The sequence below is a fragment of the Nothoprocta perdicaria genome, unplaced genomic scaffold (genome assembly GCF_003342845.1).
Source record: "Nothoprocta perdicaria isolate Ctin4 unplaced genomic scaffold, notPer1 scaffold_12, whole genome shotgun sequence".
Taxonomy (NCBI): Eukaryota; Metazoa; Chordata; class Aves; order Tinamiformes; family Tinamidae; genus Nothoprocta; species Nothoprocta perdicaria.
Window position 1 is genome coordinate 1,011,809 of NW_020454316.1, and position 14,446 is coordinate 1,026,254.

Below are 14,446 nucleotides of genomic sequence, written 5' to 3' on the forward strand. Positions count from 1 at the left end.
CTCCCATACGGCACGGCCTCCCTGGAGCCCTCGGACCGCGCAGCCTCCCCACAGCACTCCCATACGGCACGGCCTCCCTGGAGCCCTCGGACTGCGTGGCCTCCCCGGAGCCCTCCCATACGGCCCGGCCTCCCTGGAGCCCTCGGACCGCGTGGCCTCCCCACAGCACTCCCATACGGCCCGGCCTCCCCGGAGCCCTCCAACACCACGCGGCCTCCATGTGCTCAGCAGGCCGGGCTGCCTTACAAGAGGCTGGAGCCCCGTGTAAAGCAGCCCCGGCCCTTCTCAGCGCGGGTGAGCCCCACGCGGATGTCCCTGCTGCGCGGGATTCACGGGGGTGGACGGTGGAGTTTGCGGCAATGCAGATAGCGGCTGCTCCCCCGGGACACCCCGGCTGCCGCTGCGGGGGACACGGTGGCTCTCAGAGCCCCAACCGTCACCCGCCTGCTGTCCCTGCGGGGCCCTGGCCCGGCTGGCCCCGGGGAGTTGGGAGGAGCGGGCGGGGCTGCCTCGTTCCCGGGGACCTGCAGCTCCCCCAGGACGTCCCGGTGCTGCCGGCCGGGAGCGGGCGCTGGCTGGGACAGACGCCCGTGCACGAGGCAGCGAATTCCCACAGAACCTGTTCCACCAACAATCTCCCCGGCATTTGGGAGAGCTGCCGCTTACAGCTTCATCCACGCTTGGGAATGCACATATTAAAACTGAGGAGAAAGGGCTGTGTTCCGAGGGATTTAGGATCCTTCCTCATCTGTTCCTGTGCCGAAAGAGCGGCTGCAGGAACCGCTTCTCGTGCCCTGCTCCCTTCACGTAGCCAACCGAGCGCAGCGCAGCCGAGGGCAGGGGGAGCACGCGGGGCCCCGAAAAGGCCCCCCAAAGACCCGGGTGCAGCAGCCTGCAGTGCCGGGCGCTCCGCTCCGCTCGGTCTGGCCCCGTTCCGGGAGCTCTCCCAGCGCCGCTGCCGGCTGCAAGGGCTCACAAGCATCGAGGAATTCACAGTAAGCTGCAACACATTACACTTCTCCTCAATTAAAACACTAGAAACTGCAGTGACGGAGAACCAAAGCCTTTATCAAACAGCTAAACAGGAATTCTCTGTACAACAGGAATGCTTCCAGCAGCTCACTCGAACAGACACCTAAGCTCTGCACGGGAAAGGGCACTCTCCATCGAGGCAGGTTTGTTACGACACGCGAGGGGCGCACACACGTAAGCAGTGACGAAAACGGCTGCCTTGAAAGCCGAGCTCTGCCAGGCGCCCCGGCCGGGAACGGAGAGGAGACCTGCACTGGGGCTGCTTCGGCGCCAGCATTCAGGGGGACAGGGCCCCTCCGCGGCCACGGAACCCCCTGGCCGTGCTGACATGAGCGGCCTCTCCAGCGCCCCTGCCCGCCGGGCATCATCCCCACGGGGAGCTCCAGCCAGGCCCGGGTGGCCCTGGAGGCGCCCGGCGAGGCCCGAGCCTCCGCACACCGGAGCCTCTCCGGCGAGGCCGTACCGTGAGGGCAGCGCGGCCGGCGTCGCGGCTGCCTCCGCTCCACACGTCCCAGCTCTCCTTTTACGCAGGTACAGACACAACAGACAGACATGCACACACTGTCCACGAGGAGCGCGCGGCACACGAGCACTTGGCGTGAGTCTCTGTACAAATGCACCAAGCACACTAGGATCTGCAGCAGCCTGAGCCTCTTACTTCCTTCTTCACGTAGTCATGGAGCTTGAATTTGGGCTCGTTGGGCAGCTTCATGGACCTGTGCTTCAGTTCCCTGCAGGAGAGGGGACAGAGGTTACTTCTGTGCCTGAGAGCAGGGCTCACAGCGAGACAAGCAAAGCCAGGAACCCGCTTCCAACCCGCCCGGCCCCTCTGGGACCCGGGGCTGGCGACCCGCCCTGGCAGCACTAGCTGATCTGGGCACACCAGCTCTGTGTGACCCCTGGTCCCCGGGGGTGGCAGTGCAGGCTCCTGCGTCGCGCAGGGCCACCGTCACTTACTTGGCAATGGCTGTGAAGGCTAATTCGACATTTAAGCCACTTTTTGCGCTGGTCTCCATAAAGGGCACTCCGTACTCCTGCAGGACAAGACACAGGGGACATCAGAAGTGTCACTGTCCGCAGGCACGCGAGCTCCTGGCCCTGCGGAGCCCCAGCTGACGGGGCTGCAGCTGGCGGGGAGGGCAGAGCTCTTGCTGCGGTGGGTAGGAAAAGGCCCAGGCGGGTTGCAAGGATGCACCTGCTTCCTCACCTACCTTGGCTAATTTCTCTCCATCTTCCCTTTTCACCACTCTGTCCTGGGTGGAATCCACCTACCGACAGCAACAACGGAACAATTTCCCATTACGTGGAAGGGCAGCGCTCAGCGATCCCCCCACATCCCCTCCTCACCCCGCCTCGCCTGCAGCCCCCGAGCACAAACATTACATTATTGTTAACAGGGATCAATCCTTCCTCCCAGAAGGGCATCCCGGCGGGGCTGTGGGGTGCAGGCTCCGGGTTCGTGCCTGGGCGCGTGGTGCCCGCAGGGCCGCGATTGCCTCTCGCGCTGCCCTGGTGCCCTGCGGCTTCCCAGGCGCCGGGAGGCTCAGGCAGACGGGCAGGAGGAGGCAGGAGGGCCCCGCAGCGCCCGGGACTGGGGCGTCGCTGGGGACCCGGGCCAGGCAGATGTCAGCTGCCCTTCATTGGCAAAGCTGCTTTATAGCAGCTGCTCCAGCAAGGAGAAACCTCGGAGGAGGCTAAGGTGGGATTTGCCGGCCGGGAGATCGGGATGAACAATCCCGCGTTCCCAGGAGGGGATCCGCGGCATTCCTGCCGCTCAGCCTGGCTGCTCAGGGCGCCTGGGGCGCTCGGCTCACGAGTCCCAGCTGCGCAGCCAGCCCTGCGCCCGCCCCAGGGACACAGGCAAATGCAACGCCCAGGGGCTCCGCACGGGCAGGGGCAGCCGGCAAAGGGAATGGGCACGGAACCGGGACACCTTCCCAGGCCGGGAACGGGCAAGGAACCGGGCACCTTCCCAAGGGGGCAGCCCCTCAGGTCGGGGTTCCCAGAGGGGCAGGGGCTCCCGCACGGCCGCACGCACCTTGTTCCCCAGCAGCATGAGCACCACGTCCTGCTGCGCGTACTCGTGGATCTCGGTCAGCCAGGCCTGCAGCCAGGAGCAGAGCAGCAGCGTGAGCAGCAGCGCGGGGAGGACGGCGGGAGGGAGCTGGGGAAGCTCCCATGGAAAAGCCGGCACGACCTGGCACCACGGGGGGCTCTGTGCCCGGTCTAGCTGCACGGGGGCAGCAAACAGCAACGCGCACAGCCGGGGCGCTCAGCACCTCGGCCAGGCCCTGCTCCCGTCCCCAGGGCTTTGCCACTTCCTCCTATGTCCCCCCCAAACCAAGGGGCAATCGGGACCCTCCTGGCGACAGTGTCACCCCCGCTCGCAGAGACGCACACGAGAAAGAGCATCCTATTTACTGAGGGCTAATTGCCCCGCTGGCTGCACCACGCTGCTGCGGCGGCGGCTCCGCGCTCACTGCCCGGCTTGGGGAATGCTGCACTCCTGCCAGCGCCAGCTGCGGCCGCGGGGGCTCTGCCGGCCGGGCAGCCCCTGCTTGTGCATGGGGTTTGGGCACCGCGTTGACAAAACCCCGCTCCGTGCGGGGATTGACCCATCCCACGCCCTGGAGGGGCCTGTGAGCAACAGAAATGGGCGAGGGGCTGCGGGGCACCTGCACGGCTGCGGGCCCGCAGGGAACGCGGCTCCCGGCGGGCGCGCGGGGCAGGGCCCGGCCGTGGCGGCGCTCCCGGCGCGGCGGATGGGAGCTCTGCTGCTCGCTGCGGCCGGGACGCAGCGCGCGGCCCCGCTCCCGGGCAGGGCTCCGTGCGGATCCTGCCCGTGCGCGAGCGGGGACAGCCCAGGCCACCACTGTGCACGACATCGGCCCGGGAGCCCCGGGAGCAGAGGCCGGGCTGGGCTGGGAGCCTCCCGCGAAACCTCACGGGGAAAATGACCCCAAACAGTCCGGAAAGACCCGCAGGGCCTCGGGGCAGCACTGCTCCTACCTGGATGTTGTCAAACGAAGCCTTGTTGGTGACGTCGTAGAGCAGGAGCAAGGCTGCGGAGAGAGGAAGGGGTGTTAGTGCTCGTTATGTGCTCGTTATGGTGCTCATTACGTGCTCAGGGTGCATAGGGCCACCCAGCACATCCATTGCGGGGCTCTATCCACGCACGGAGCTTCTAGCACTCCCCCACGGGCTGCGCACGAGGACGGGAGGCCAAAGCCCCGCTAACGGCCCCGCGGCAGGATGCAGACACGCTTGCTTCAAGGCCATCGCCAGCCATCCCTCCGCGCGGCAGGGCCTGCGGCTCCAGGGGCAACAGCTCCTTGTTGCTTTCCTGCAGGGAACGCCCTGGGGACAAGTGACCCTGTCCCCTGGGGCCGCAGCTGGGGCGCCGCGGCCTTACCGTGCGCGTCGCGGTAGTAGGCGTGCGTGACGCTGCGGAAGCGCTCCTGCCCGGCCGTGTCCCAGATCTGAAGGGGAGCAGAGAGGTGAGACACGAGCGAAGCGGCCTCGGGAAAGGCAGCGCGCGCCCGAGAGCATGCGGCATCCCATCTGATCCATTTACCAGGATGAGACCAGGAAAAGGGACACAGACAATCAATATTCCCAAGGCGCCTCCCGGCTTGGTGACCACGGGGATGCCCGCGCGTGACCAAGGGCCTGCAAGGCCTCCTTAATCAGAAAATCCATCCTGCAGATGGACACGGGGGGCCCCGCTAATTTAATCCATCAGTTTTTAATGCAGCGACGTGTTTCCAGGATGCCGCGCGCACGGCGGGAAGAGCGGCACCGACGCCGTTATTCAGCTCCGGCGCGGGGGCTGCAGAAGCAGGCGCGGTTGGACGGGACACCCACCTGCAGCTTGACCTTCACGCCGTCCACCGTGAGGACCTTGTTCTGCAAGAGAGCAGGGCAGGGGTGAGCATCACGCAGGCTCCAGAGCGCCCCGCGCGCAGCAGGATGGGGGGCCCAGCAGCACCGGCCCCACGTGGTCCCCGTGCAGCCCCCGCGCTGATTGCAGCACCCTGGGGAGATCCCCTCGTGCTCTGCAGGGACGGAGGGCTTGGAGGGGCTCCCTAAATGGGCCAAACGCCCTCGGAGTTTGCCGGCCCCAGCACCATTCTCGCCCGCGCCGCTCTGCTCAGCTCTCTCCAGGTTCACCCACTCGCTGCAAAGAAAGAGGCGAGAAGGGAGCTGCAGCCACCACGGCCGCGCGCAAGCGGCAGGGCCGGCCAGCGCCTGCTGAATATTTTGTGGAAAACAAATAAATAGAAACTGCTCTGCGTCGGCAGCAAAGGTAGCGCCTTGGGAGCAGCCAGCTGGCCGCGCAGCGCCCTCCCGCCGAGCCCTCCGCAGCGCTGCACCGCGGCGGCGGCGCGGGGGAGCGCCCGCTTCTGCGCGGATTTGCTGCACGGAGGCTCCGCCGGAGGGTCCCTCCCTTGCGCGGGTCGGTCCCCCATCCCGGAGCCGCTCCGTGCCCAGCGCTGCCCGGCCTCGCACCGCGAGGAGCCTCCCCGGCCACGTCCTGCTGCCGCCCGGCTCCGGTGAGGGCAGCCCAATGCTCCGTGCAGCGCCACGCCAGCCTGGGCGGGAGCACGGGAGCATGCGGGATGGGATGGGGCGGTCGGGGCCTTTTTGGGGCAGCTGGCACCCCAATCGTTGCACTGGAGCAGGGCCAGCCCCCGGCACCCATGGACCAACTGCTGGAGCAGCTTAATTAACAGCCCAACTAAAGGCAGCAGTATTTGCTCTAATTACTGCTGACCTGCATCGTTAGGGAGGAAGGAACACTTGAGCCTAACTAAAACCTGGAAGTGAAGCGGGGGGGCCCTGGCCGCTGCCTGGGGTGCGGGCAGAGACCCCCGTGCTCTCGGCAGGAGCAGGTCGCGGCTCTGGCCGCGCAGGGTCCCGTTTTCCAGTGTCTAGGCCCCTGGCTTCTCCCCAGCCTCCCCTTCACCCGTACAGGGAGCTGCAGCTCCACTGCCCGCTCGCTGCCCTGCAGCGACACAGCCAGCAGTGCTAACCAAGCTCCCCAAGCAGGCGAGGCCGGAGCCGGGCACCAGGCACCGCGGCACGAGCCAGGCACCGCAGCATGAGCTGGGCACCATGGCACGGGCCGGGCACCATGGCACGGGCTGGGCACTGCAGCACAAGCTGCTCCGCACAGGGATGGGCTCCGCAGCCCGCAGCCGCCTGCAGCTCAACCAGCAGAGGTGACATTGGCAGCCCCCTGCGTCCTGCCCAACAGCGCCCTGCGGCTTTCCAGCACTAACTTCTTAATTAATCCCTTAAAAGTTAAATTGGAGGCATGGATTAACTCGGTGCGCAATTATATTGACTCTCCAGAAGTTGTTTGCTGAAACCATTGGAGGTTTCAAGAGGAGGAGGGTAAAAGCCACGCAGCTCCTGGCACATGTGCTGGACACCAGCGGCAACGAGGAGCTCCCCGTGTGCTGGGAACATCCCCTCGGATGGTTTCACTGCTGCGAGTTAGGCCAGTGTCACCTTCGGCACCCTCGCGAGGACGGGACAGGCTGCCGGGCTGACCCAGCACGCGCTGAAACTAATTAGCTCAAATGGGGACTCGTCATTTAATGGGAATTTAGGCTTCCTGATGGAAGAATCAGCACTCCCCTCGGCAGTGGGGGAAGGAGGGCACGGCCGCCGGGGCTGCGTGGGCAGCCGGGCTGGCCCGGGCGCAGGTGGCACGGATGCAGGGCAGAGCTCGCCCGCGGCTGCCGGCACCACGCTACAACGCGCTGTGATGCACTCAGCAGGCGGAACCCGGGCTGAGAGAACGTCCTCGCAGGCACGGGCGGGGACGGAGCACCCACGCGAGACGAGCGCCGTGTTAAACAGCGCTTCCCGGCCCCCAAGAATCCCCGGAGACCGGGCGAACTAATCCACAGCCTTCCACCACGCAGCTGCACGGACGCGCACATCTTCCAGCTGCAGCTGAAGCACCGGAGGGCTCTCTCCTAAGCAGGCTTCTTCTTGGGGGGAGCAGCTGAATCCTCAGAGGAAAACCCGGGGAGACAAGAGCAGCTCCGGGGCTACAATCAGGTTTCTCTGACCCACGCGAGCCTGGCCCGTCTCTGTGGTGTGGGGCCGGAGCCGCCGCTGGCTGCAGGTGCTGAGCGCTTCCCACGCCCAGCCGGCCTCGGCATCCCGGCCGCATCCGCAGGACGATGCCCGCGGTCCGCAGGGCCCCTGCTGTGGAGGCAGGAGAGCCCGGGCCGGAGGCGCCGAGCACTGTCCACCACCCTGCAGCAGCGCTGGGGTCCCGGCTCCCTGCAGAGCCGGACTGCGGTCCTGCTGCAGCGTGCATGGCATCCTGCTGCAGCGTGCACAACATCCTGCTGCAGTGCGAATGCTGCTGCAGCGTGCATGACATCCAGCTGCAGTGTGCATCCCACTGCACTGTGCATCTCATTCTGCTGCAGCATGCATGACATCCCACTGCAGTGTGCATCCTGCTGCAGTGTGCATCCCGCTGCAGCGTGCCCCCAAAGCTGCAGGACAGCCTGCCAGGATCCCGGGCTGGGGGAGCAGAGCCGCACGCGGGCTCCGGGAAGGGGCTGGGTGCAGCTGCTCGTGCCGGGCACTCCTGGGAGCACCGAGCCAGGCGAGCGCCCACGCTCCGGCGCAAACCTCTGCAGACCCCATGGGAGCCAGAACAGCAGGGCTGGCTCCCATGTGAGCGGCCGGGCAGGACCCAAGCGGCAGCGACGGCCGGGCAGGCGCAGCCGGTGCCGCTGGGATGCCCACATGGGGCCAGGCCCGGCCGCGCTGCCGCCCTGCACGGCGTGGGCCGCACGTGCAGCGCCTGGCGGAGCCGCACGCGCGGCAGCGCTCCCTTGGGAACAGGGTTATTTTAGGCGTTGCCAAGCGCCTCTGCCGTTAATTGCTGCACATTTACATAGGCAGCACGTTGCGGTGGTGGAGGAAGCTCTGCCTCAAGGAAACCCGCAGCGACGGCACTGAGCTTGGCCTGGCGCCCTGGTCGGGGATCCGAGGTGGAGGGGCCCGGCAGCCACGGCTGCAGCCGCAGCGCCTGGGGCCGTTCCCGGGAAGGCCGAGGCCACGAGGCCCCACAGTCCTCTGGCCTCCCCACGGAGCAGCCCGAGGCCCCTGCGGCCGGGGCGGCTGCTGCCCCCCATCGCCCATCGCCCCCATTGCCCGCGAGCAGTTACCCAAGAGGGGTGCGCTGCAGCAGGGCAGCCCGGCGCGGCCTCGCTAAGAACGGCTTCACCACTGCGAACGGCGCGCGCCGCCCACGCTGCGCGCTCGGCAAGCCACCGGAGAGCCCGCTGGCGAGCAGGCAACGCGCCCGAGCGCTGCCAACTGCACAAGTTGGCAGTGCAGCCTCGGGGCTGTAGGACCCCTGAGCCGCCCGTCGCCTCCCTCGAGCCCAGGGGGACCCGTCGCTGCCGCGGCGCTGAAACGCTCCCTCCCGCACATGCATAAACATGAAGCGCCGGCTGCTGTGCTGAGAGGCTCTGCAGCCGCTCCAGGCGACGAGACGAGCTGCTGCTTAGCCGGGATTAACGGCTCCCGAGGCGCCCGCGAGGCAGACGGGGCTGCGGGAACCGGCGGCTCCCTGGGGAGCCGGGCGCTCCGGCTGCGCCAAGGGCCCATCGGGCGCTGGGGACCGCGTGGGGCCACGCCGCCCGCGGCAGCAGCGCCGCTCGCGGAGCATCGAGGGCCACCGCAGAGCAGCGGCTGCTCCGGCCCTCGCCCATCCCCATAGTAACGAGCAGGGCTCTCGTCCTTGGCGCGCGGCCGTGGCGGGAGCGAGCGGAGCGGTGTGCGGGCGGGCGCGCTCGCATGCGAGCGGCTCTTGGCGAGAGCCGTAACCAGGAGTGGTGACCGCGGAGGGATGAGGAGCAGTGACTGCGGAGGGATGAGGAGCGGTGACCGCGGAGGGATGAGGAGCAGTGACCGCGGAGGGATGAGGGAGCGCCGGGCGCCACCGCGGCCGCACCGCACAGGCTGCTCTGCTGCTGCCGCTCCCTCTGCTCCCTGGGAAGCCCCAGTCCTGCACAGCCCAACCCAACCTTTCCTTGCGACTACAAGAGCAGACGAGAGCCGGCTCCTGCCTTAAATATCCAGGTGGCTTGGCCAGGCACTAAGGCTCGTTTAGATGTTAAACGGGACATCCTAAATAACCCAGACATGTGAGCACCGCATCCCCCGGACACACATCAGGGAACCCAAGGGAGGAAGTCAGGCCGGGCGCTGGCTCCTGCCGATGTGTCCCACGCAGGGACAGGGCTCGGGCGCTCGCCCATGGACAACCGGGCATCGCTCCGCTCAGAAGGCGCCAATCTCGTCCCCTGCCACCTGCCCTGTGGCAAGACGAGCCGCTGGGGTGGCCACGGCGTGCTTGCTCCTTGCTTGTTGCTTGCTCCTCACTTGCTCCTCGCTTGCTCATTGCTTGCTCGCTCGTGTGCTGCAGGAGCGGAGCCGACAGGTTGTGTGGTTTTTCCAAAGGCGAGAGCCAGAGGAGCATGAATAAAACAGGAGGAGCCGCGAGCAGGAGGCGCAGGCGCCCCGGGCTCCGCTCCAGCGGCCTGGGCAGACGGCGGGCGAGGGGCTGCGAGGGGGCCGGGCGCTGCGGGAGGGGCGAACATCCCCGCAGAGCTCCGGGCGCCAGCCCTGCTCGCACACAGCCGCGCGCCTTCCTGGGGACGCACACAGAGCTGCAAGCAATTTCTCTCACATCACCCACTGCTGACTGCAGCCGCCAAGGACAGGGGCTCAAAGCAATCGAGCGTCCTCAAAGCCCAGGGTCACGGTGACAGCTTTTAATTAGGGAGCGCAGCACCCGCCCCCGCGCAGCCAGCGCTCCCATCCCCGCCAGCCGGGAAGCTGTTAGCGCCTCTTTCCCAGGAGAGGTCTCGCAGCCTCATTTTTTTTTCACCCCTTCTTCTCACTTTGGGTCCAATTAGCACAAAAATCTTCACAGGAGCGACTCTGCAGGTTGCAGCGCGGAGCCCGCGGCGCGGGAGCTGCGGCCCCGGACACGCTGCAATCCGCATCATGAGGAGCGGGGCTGGCGGCACCAGCCTCCACGCAGGTTTGTGCCGTGGTTACCACAGCGCAGCCCGGTCTGGGCACGGCCTAGGCTCAACATGCTCACGGGACCGGGACGTGTGCCGAGGAACTGCCCACATTGCAGCCAGTGCCCCAGCACGGCGAAGGCTGCGAAACCCAATGAGCACCCGGGGAGACCTGGTGCACCCAGCGCTCCCACGTGGACACCAATGAGCCAAGGTCCCGGCTGCAATGGTCCCGTCTACCCAGGAGGTTCCTCCGCTCTGGATGAAGGCCAGGGAGCCCCGAGCCGCCCTAGGGCAAATTGAGGGGATAACAGCAATTGCAGCCCTTGTCGCCGCAGGAAGCTGCCCGGGAGCGCGGGCACCGCACGGAGACACCCGTCCCGCGCCCTGGTGGGTGGCTGGGCGCTCACGAGCACCCTGCATCCCGCACAGGCAGTGCCGCACGAGGGCTCGGGCCCCTCTCGGAGCGGGGGATCACACCTCCGCAGGAGCTAAAAATGCTCCCACCACGGAAAGAATCAGTGTGGAGAGGCACAAAGCCAAAAAAGGCCACACGCTCCCGGACGGAGACGTGAGCAGCTACCATTTTGATGCATTTCCACATAAGAGAAACGTTTTTATTTCCCTTGCATCATTCCATTCCCTTCGCCAAATTTATTTATGATGATATCCTTTTTCAGGAGACTACTGCAAACAACCAGAGGTTCTCGATAACGTCAAGCGATGGGAGGAGGGGTAGGAAAAGGCAGCACGAGGGGGCCCTTAGGAACTGTAATGCCGGATTAATTTTCAATGGCCTTCTACGCACTCGGCTGTGCTGCGCCCAAGCCTGGCGCGTACCTAAGGGTCTGACATGCCCCAACACTGGCCCCGGAGCCCAGCCATGGGCAGCCCCGCCGAGGGGACAGCCCCTTGTTAGAGGAGGGGGATTGGGACGCAAAGGGGGATTGGGGCTCCGGCCCTGGCCACCCTGCTGCCTGCCTCGGCTCCCGCCATGGATAATCCCAGCACACACGGGGACGCAAAACGACCTCCCTGCACAAGGAAGGTGTTCGGGGCTTTGCACGCATAGCACACTAAGTTTTAGGGCACGTGTACGGCCTCCCCGGTTGCACGACCCACCGCACGCAGTACGAGTGGCTCCATGGCAGAGGTAAATAAGCCCGAGTTGGATTGCTCCGCAGCAGCAGCCGGCACTCTAGTCAATAAGTCACAGGATTTCAAGACTGCCCTCGGTATCAATCATTGCAATCAGTAATAAAATGCTTTTCATTTTAAGAACAGCTGAAATACCAGGTAATTACCCGTGTACAAAATTACGGTGCTGATTTGGTAACTTTAGCCAGGCCACTGCAACCCGCAGGATTGCTGTGGACCAAAAGCCTTGTGTGGGAGAAAGCCCCTTTATCTTGCAGGAGCTCTGAGCGCTCGCTCATCTCTTTCCCCAGCTGTTGCCCCACAAAGGGGCTCCTCGTGCAGCAGCTGACGAGCAGCCCAGAGACCCTCATCTGGAAAAGGCACCAAGGAAAGGAGCGGAGACGCCCAGAAGGGTCCTGGGATGGAGGGAAGCGGGAGGTGTGAGGAGAGAGCGTTTCCCAGGACAGCGTCAGCACCCGGTGCTCGTGGCTGCCCTTGGGGATGCCGGGAGCCGACGAGGCTGCGTGCTCGGCTGCTGAGTGTGCAGTGACACCGAGGGTGGCGATGCCGGGTGTGCGGTGATGCCGGTTGTGGTGATGCTGGGTGTGCAGTAATGGTGGCTGCAGCAATGCCAGGCACAGCGTTGCCGGCTGTGGCGATGCCGCTTGCAGCAATGCCAGCTACAGCGACACTGCTGCATTTCCATGTCTCTCACAAGCTGTGAGTCGCTGCAAGCAGCACCAAGCTTGGGGACACCTGCAGCGCCCACACGGCTCGTCCTGCCCCGCGAGCGCGGTGCCTGCACAGCCCCTGCTCTTACTGCGCGTTCGTGCACAGCCGGACCCAGCCCGCAGCTCCCGAAGCTCCTGTCGGGGCCCGGCGAGTTCCTCCCTCTGCTTCACGGCTCCTCATCGTCCTCAGCGAGGCTCCCTGCGCCGGCTACACCAGGGCATCCCCGCGGCCACCGTGCCACAGGATGGGCTCTGGGGACACGCATGGTCCGGAGGTGCCAGTAAGAGGCAGGGAATGCGGGCACCTCAGCCACTGCTTGGGCAGTGAGAGCTCCGAGGAGCCTCATGGCCTCGGCCTCCTGCCCTCTGCCCACGGAGCCCTCGTCCCCAGCAGCTCTAGCTGAGACAATTCCCATGGGGACGTCAGGACACCGGGAGGCCACCGCGGCTCCCTCAAGGACACCAGGGCACCACGGCCAGTGACCGTGCCCTCCTCGCCACCCCACGTGTCCTCCCCGGCTCCCACATGTCTGGAAAACCCTCCGGGACGCTCTGCAGGCAGGGGACGGAGCTCAGGATCTCGCCTTTACTCCAGCTCCCGCAAGGCAGAGCAGAGGGGCGGCCTCTGCTGCCTCCGTGCCCAGCGGCTCGCTGCCGGCTGCCGCCCTGGAGCCGCGCGTCCGGGACACACACCGCATGGAAAGGATGGGAAAGCTCCCCCAGCGGCCCCGCTCCTCCCGCCCGGCTTCAACCTGAGCGCAACGAGGAGCCAGAGCGGGGGAAATTCTGAAGCATCAGTGCTCTTCTCTCTTCTCGACATGAAATATAGGAAACCTTCAACGACTCTGACTCCAGAGGCACTAAAACAAGTCCCTCTTCAGCTCTTACAAGAGCAAAATGCCATTTTTATTACCTGAGTCTCCCCTCTTTGCACTATTACCTCTTAAATAGACAACAAAACGACACAACCACCCACAGGCCGCTCACTGTTGGCCGCGAACCGGCTCTCGCAGGAGGGAGCGGGAGCCGGGAACAGGAGCTGGGAGCATCATTCCAGCCAGCACCAGGGCTCGCTCCATGCCATGCACGGTGCTGCTGTCCCCCACACTGGCACTCGGCCGCTCTCCGAGCTCCGAGATCTCTCATCACCGCATGCTCCCAGGAAAGGGCAGTAACGGGAGGCGCTGCTCCCTGCCCCGGTGGTGCCCGGAGCCGCAGAGCCTGGGTCGGGAGAGGCTGCCCAGGCGCGCAGAGCAGCCCTGCTCCCAGTGCCACTTTTCCCTGGAGAAAAGCAGGGATGCAGAGCACCCGGCAGCCCTCACATGAGCAAGACCCACGTGCACAGGTAGCTCTGGGAGGCAGGAAGAAGCATCCCCGGCTCCCCATGCTACAGGAGGCTCTGTTGCACCCTCCTGGTCCCTCGGAACTTGCTCCCACATTTTGTGTTCTCACTCCACATCTCAGAGGAGAGGAGGATTCCGCTGTTGTTGACAGCCACGTTTGCACATCCCTACAGTCTGGCACCAGCATCACAACTCGGCGCGGCTCTGCTGCAAGGCCCCTCACAGCAATTTTGCTGCGTGTCTTTTTTTAAGGCTCTAGAAAGAATAAAAGCTCCGGGGGTCTACTCTATCCGTGCAGTCCCGAGACACCTGCCCTCCGGCATCCCCGCGCCGGCTGCTGAGGCAGGTGGAGAGTGAAGGCAGAGGCAGCACCTGCAGTTACCCGGGAAATGCCCGAGTACCGCGGAGGACGGTGCCCGCAGGGGCCTGGACTTTGTCCTCGGCGAGGAGGACACGGAGCAGCCGGTGCTGCCGGCGCCGCGCGGGAGCGGAGCGGCTCCCCCGGCGCCGCTGCAGCCAGTGGGGCCCCGTGCTGCCGTCCCGGGGTGGCCCCGCGTGCTGCCCGTGCAGGCAACGGGGTCCTGGTTTTGAAGCTTCCTTATCACTCTGTGCAGTAACCGCAGCGACCTGCTGAACCCCGCAGCCTCCGCGCGGAGCCGCCAGGTTTAACGACACCGCTAGCAGACACTTACCCTGAAGTCGATTCCCACGGTGGAAATGAAGCTGCCCGCGAGGAAAGCGCCGTCCTTAAACCGCACCAGCAAGCAGGTTTTGCCGACCCCCGAGTCGCCCACCAGCATCACCTGCAAAGCGGGGCGAAAAGCATCGTTTCCTCCCCGCGGATGCCCCCGGGCAACCCGCCAGCTGCCGCGGCCTCCTGCAAACAGCGTGTGGAAGGGCCGCGGTCCCCGGGCGCCCGCTGCGCGTCCCGCGCGACAACGGGCCGGGCGGTTCGGCCGCTCCGGCGGGCGGGAAGCCGCGGGGCTGCGTAACGAGCCGCGGCAGCGCCGCGATTGCATCTCCCGAGCCGGCTGCCATGATCCCTTTGTAAGTCAGCAGCCCGTGACTGAATGTAAACGGGTTTAGGGAAGGTGCTGCCCCGGGTCACACCGAACGGCGCGGGAGCGGCGGC

The 14,446-nt window shown here is 65.9% G+C and overlaps 1 protein-coding gene across 1 annotated transcript; it reads right to left on the reverse strand.

Annotated features, from left to right (window-relative positions):
- Positions 1 to 1,531: 1,531 nt before the first annotated feature.
- On the reverse strand, positions 1,532 to 14,114 carry RAB26 (RAB26, member RAS oncogene family). Its single transcript, XM_026054062.1, has 8 exons — positions 14,007 to 14,114; positions 4,897 to 4,938; positions 4,445 to 4,511; positions 4,042 to 4,094; positions 3,071 to 3,136; positions 2,244 to 2,300; positions 1,990 to 2,066; positions 1,532 to 1,763 (listed from the first exon to the last, which is right to left on the reverse strand). Exons 1-8 carry the CDS (start codon positions 14,112 to 14,114, stop codon positions 1,661 to 1,663), a joined length of 573 nt encoding a protein of 190 aa, XP_025909847.1. The 3' UTR covers positions 1,532 to 1,660.
- Between the last annotated feature and the right edge of the window lie 332 nt (positions 14,115 to 14,446).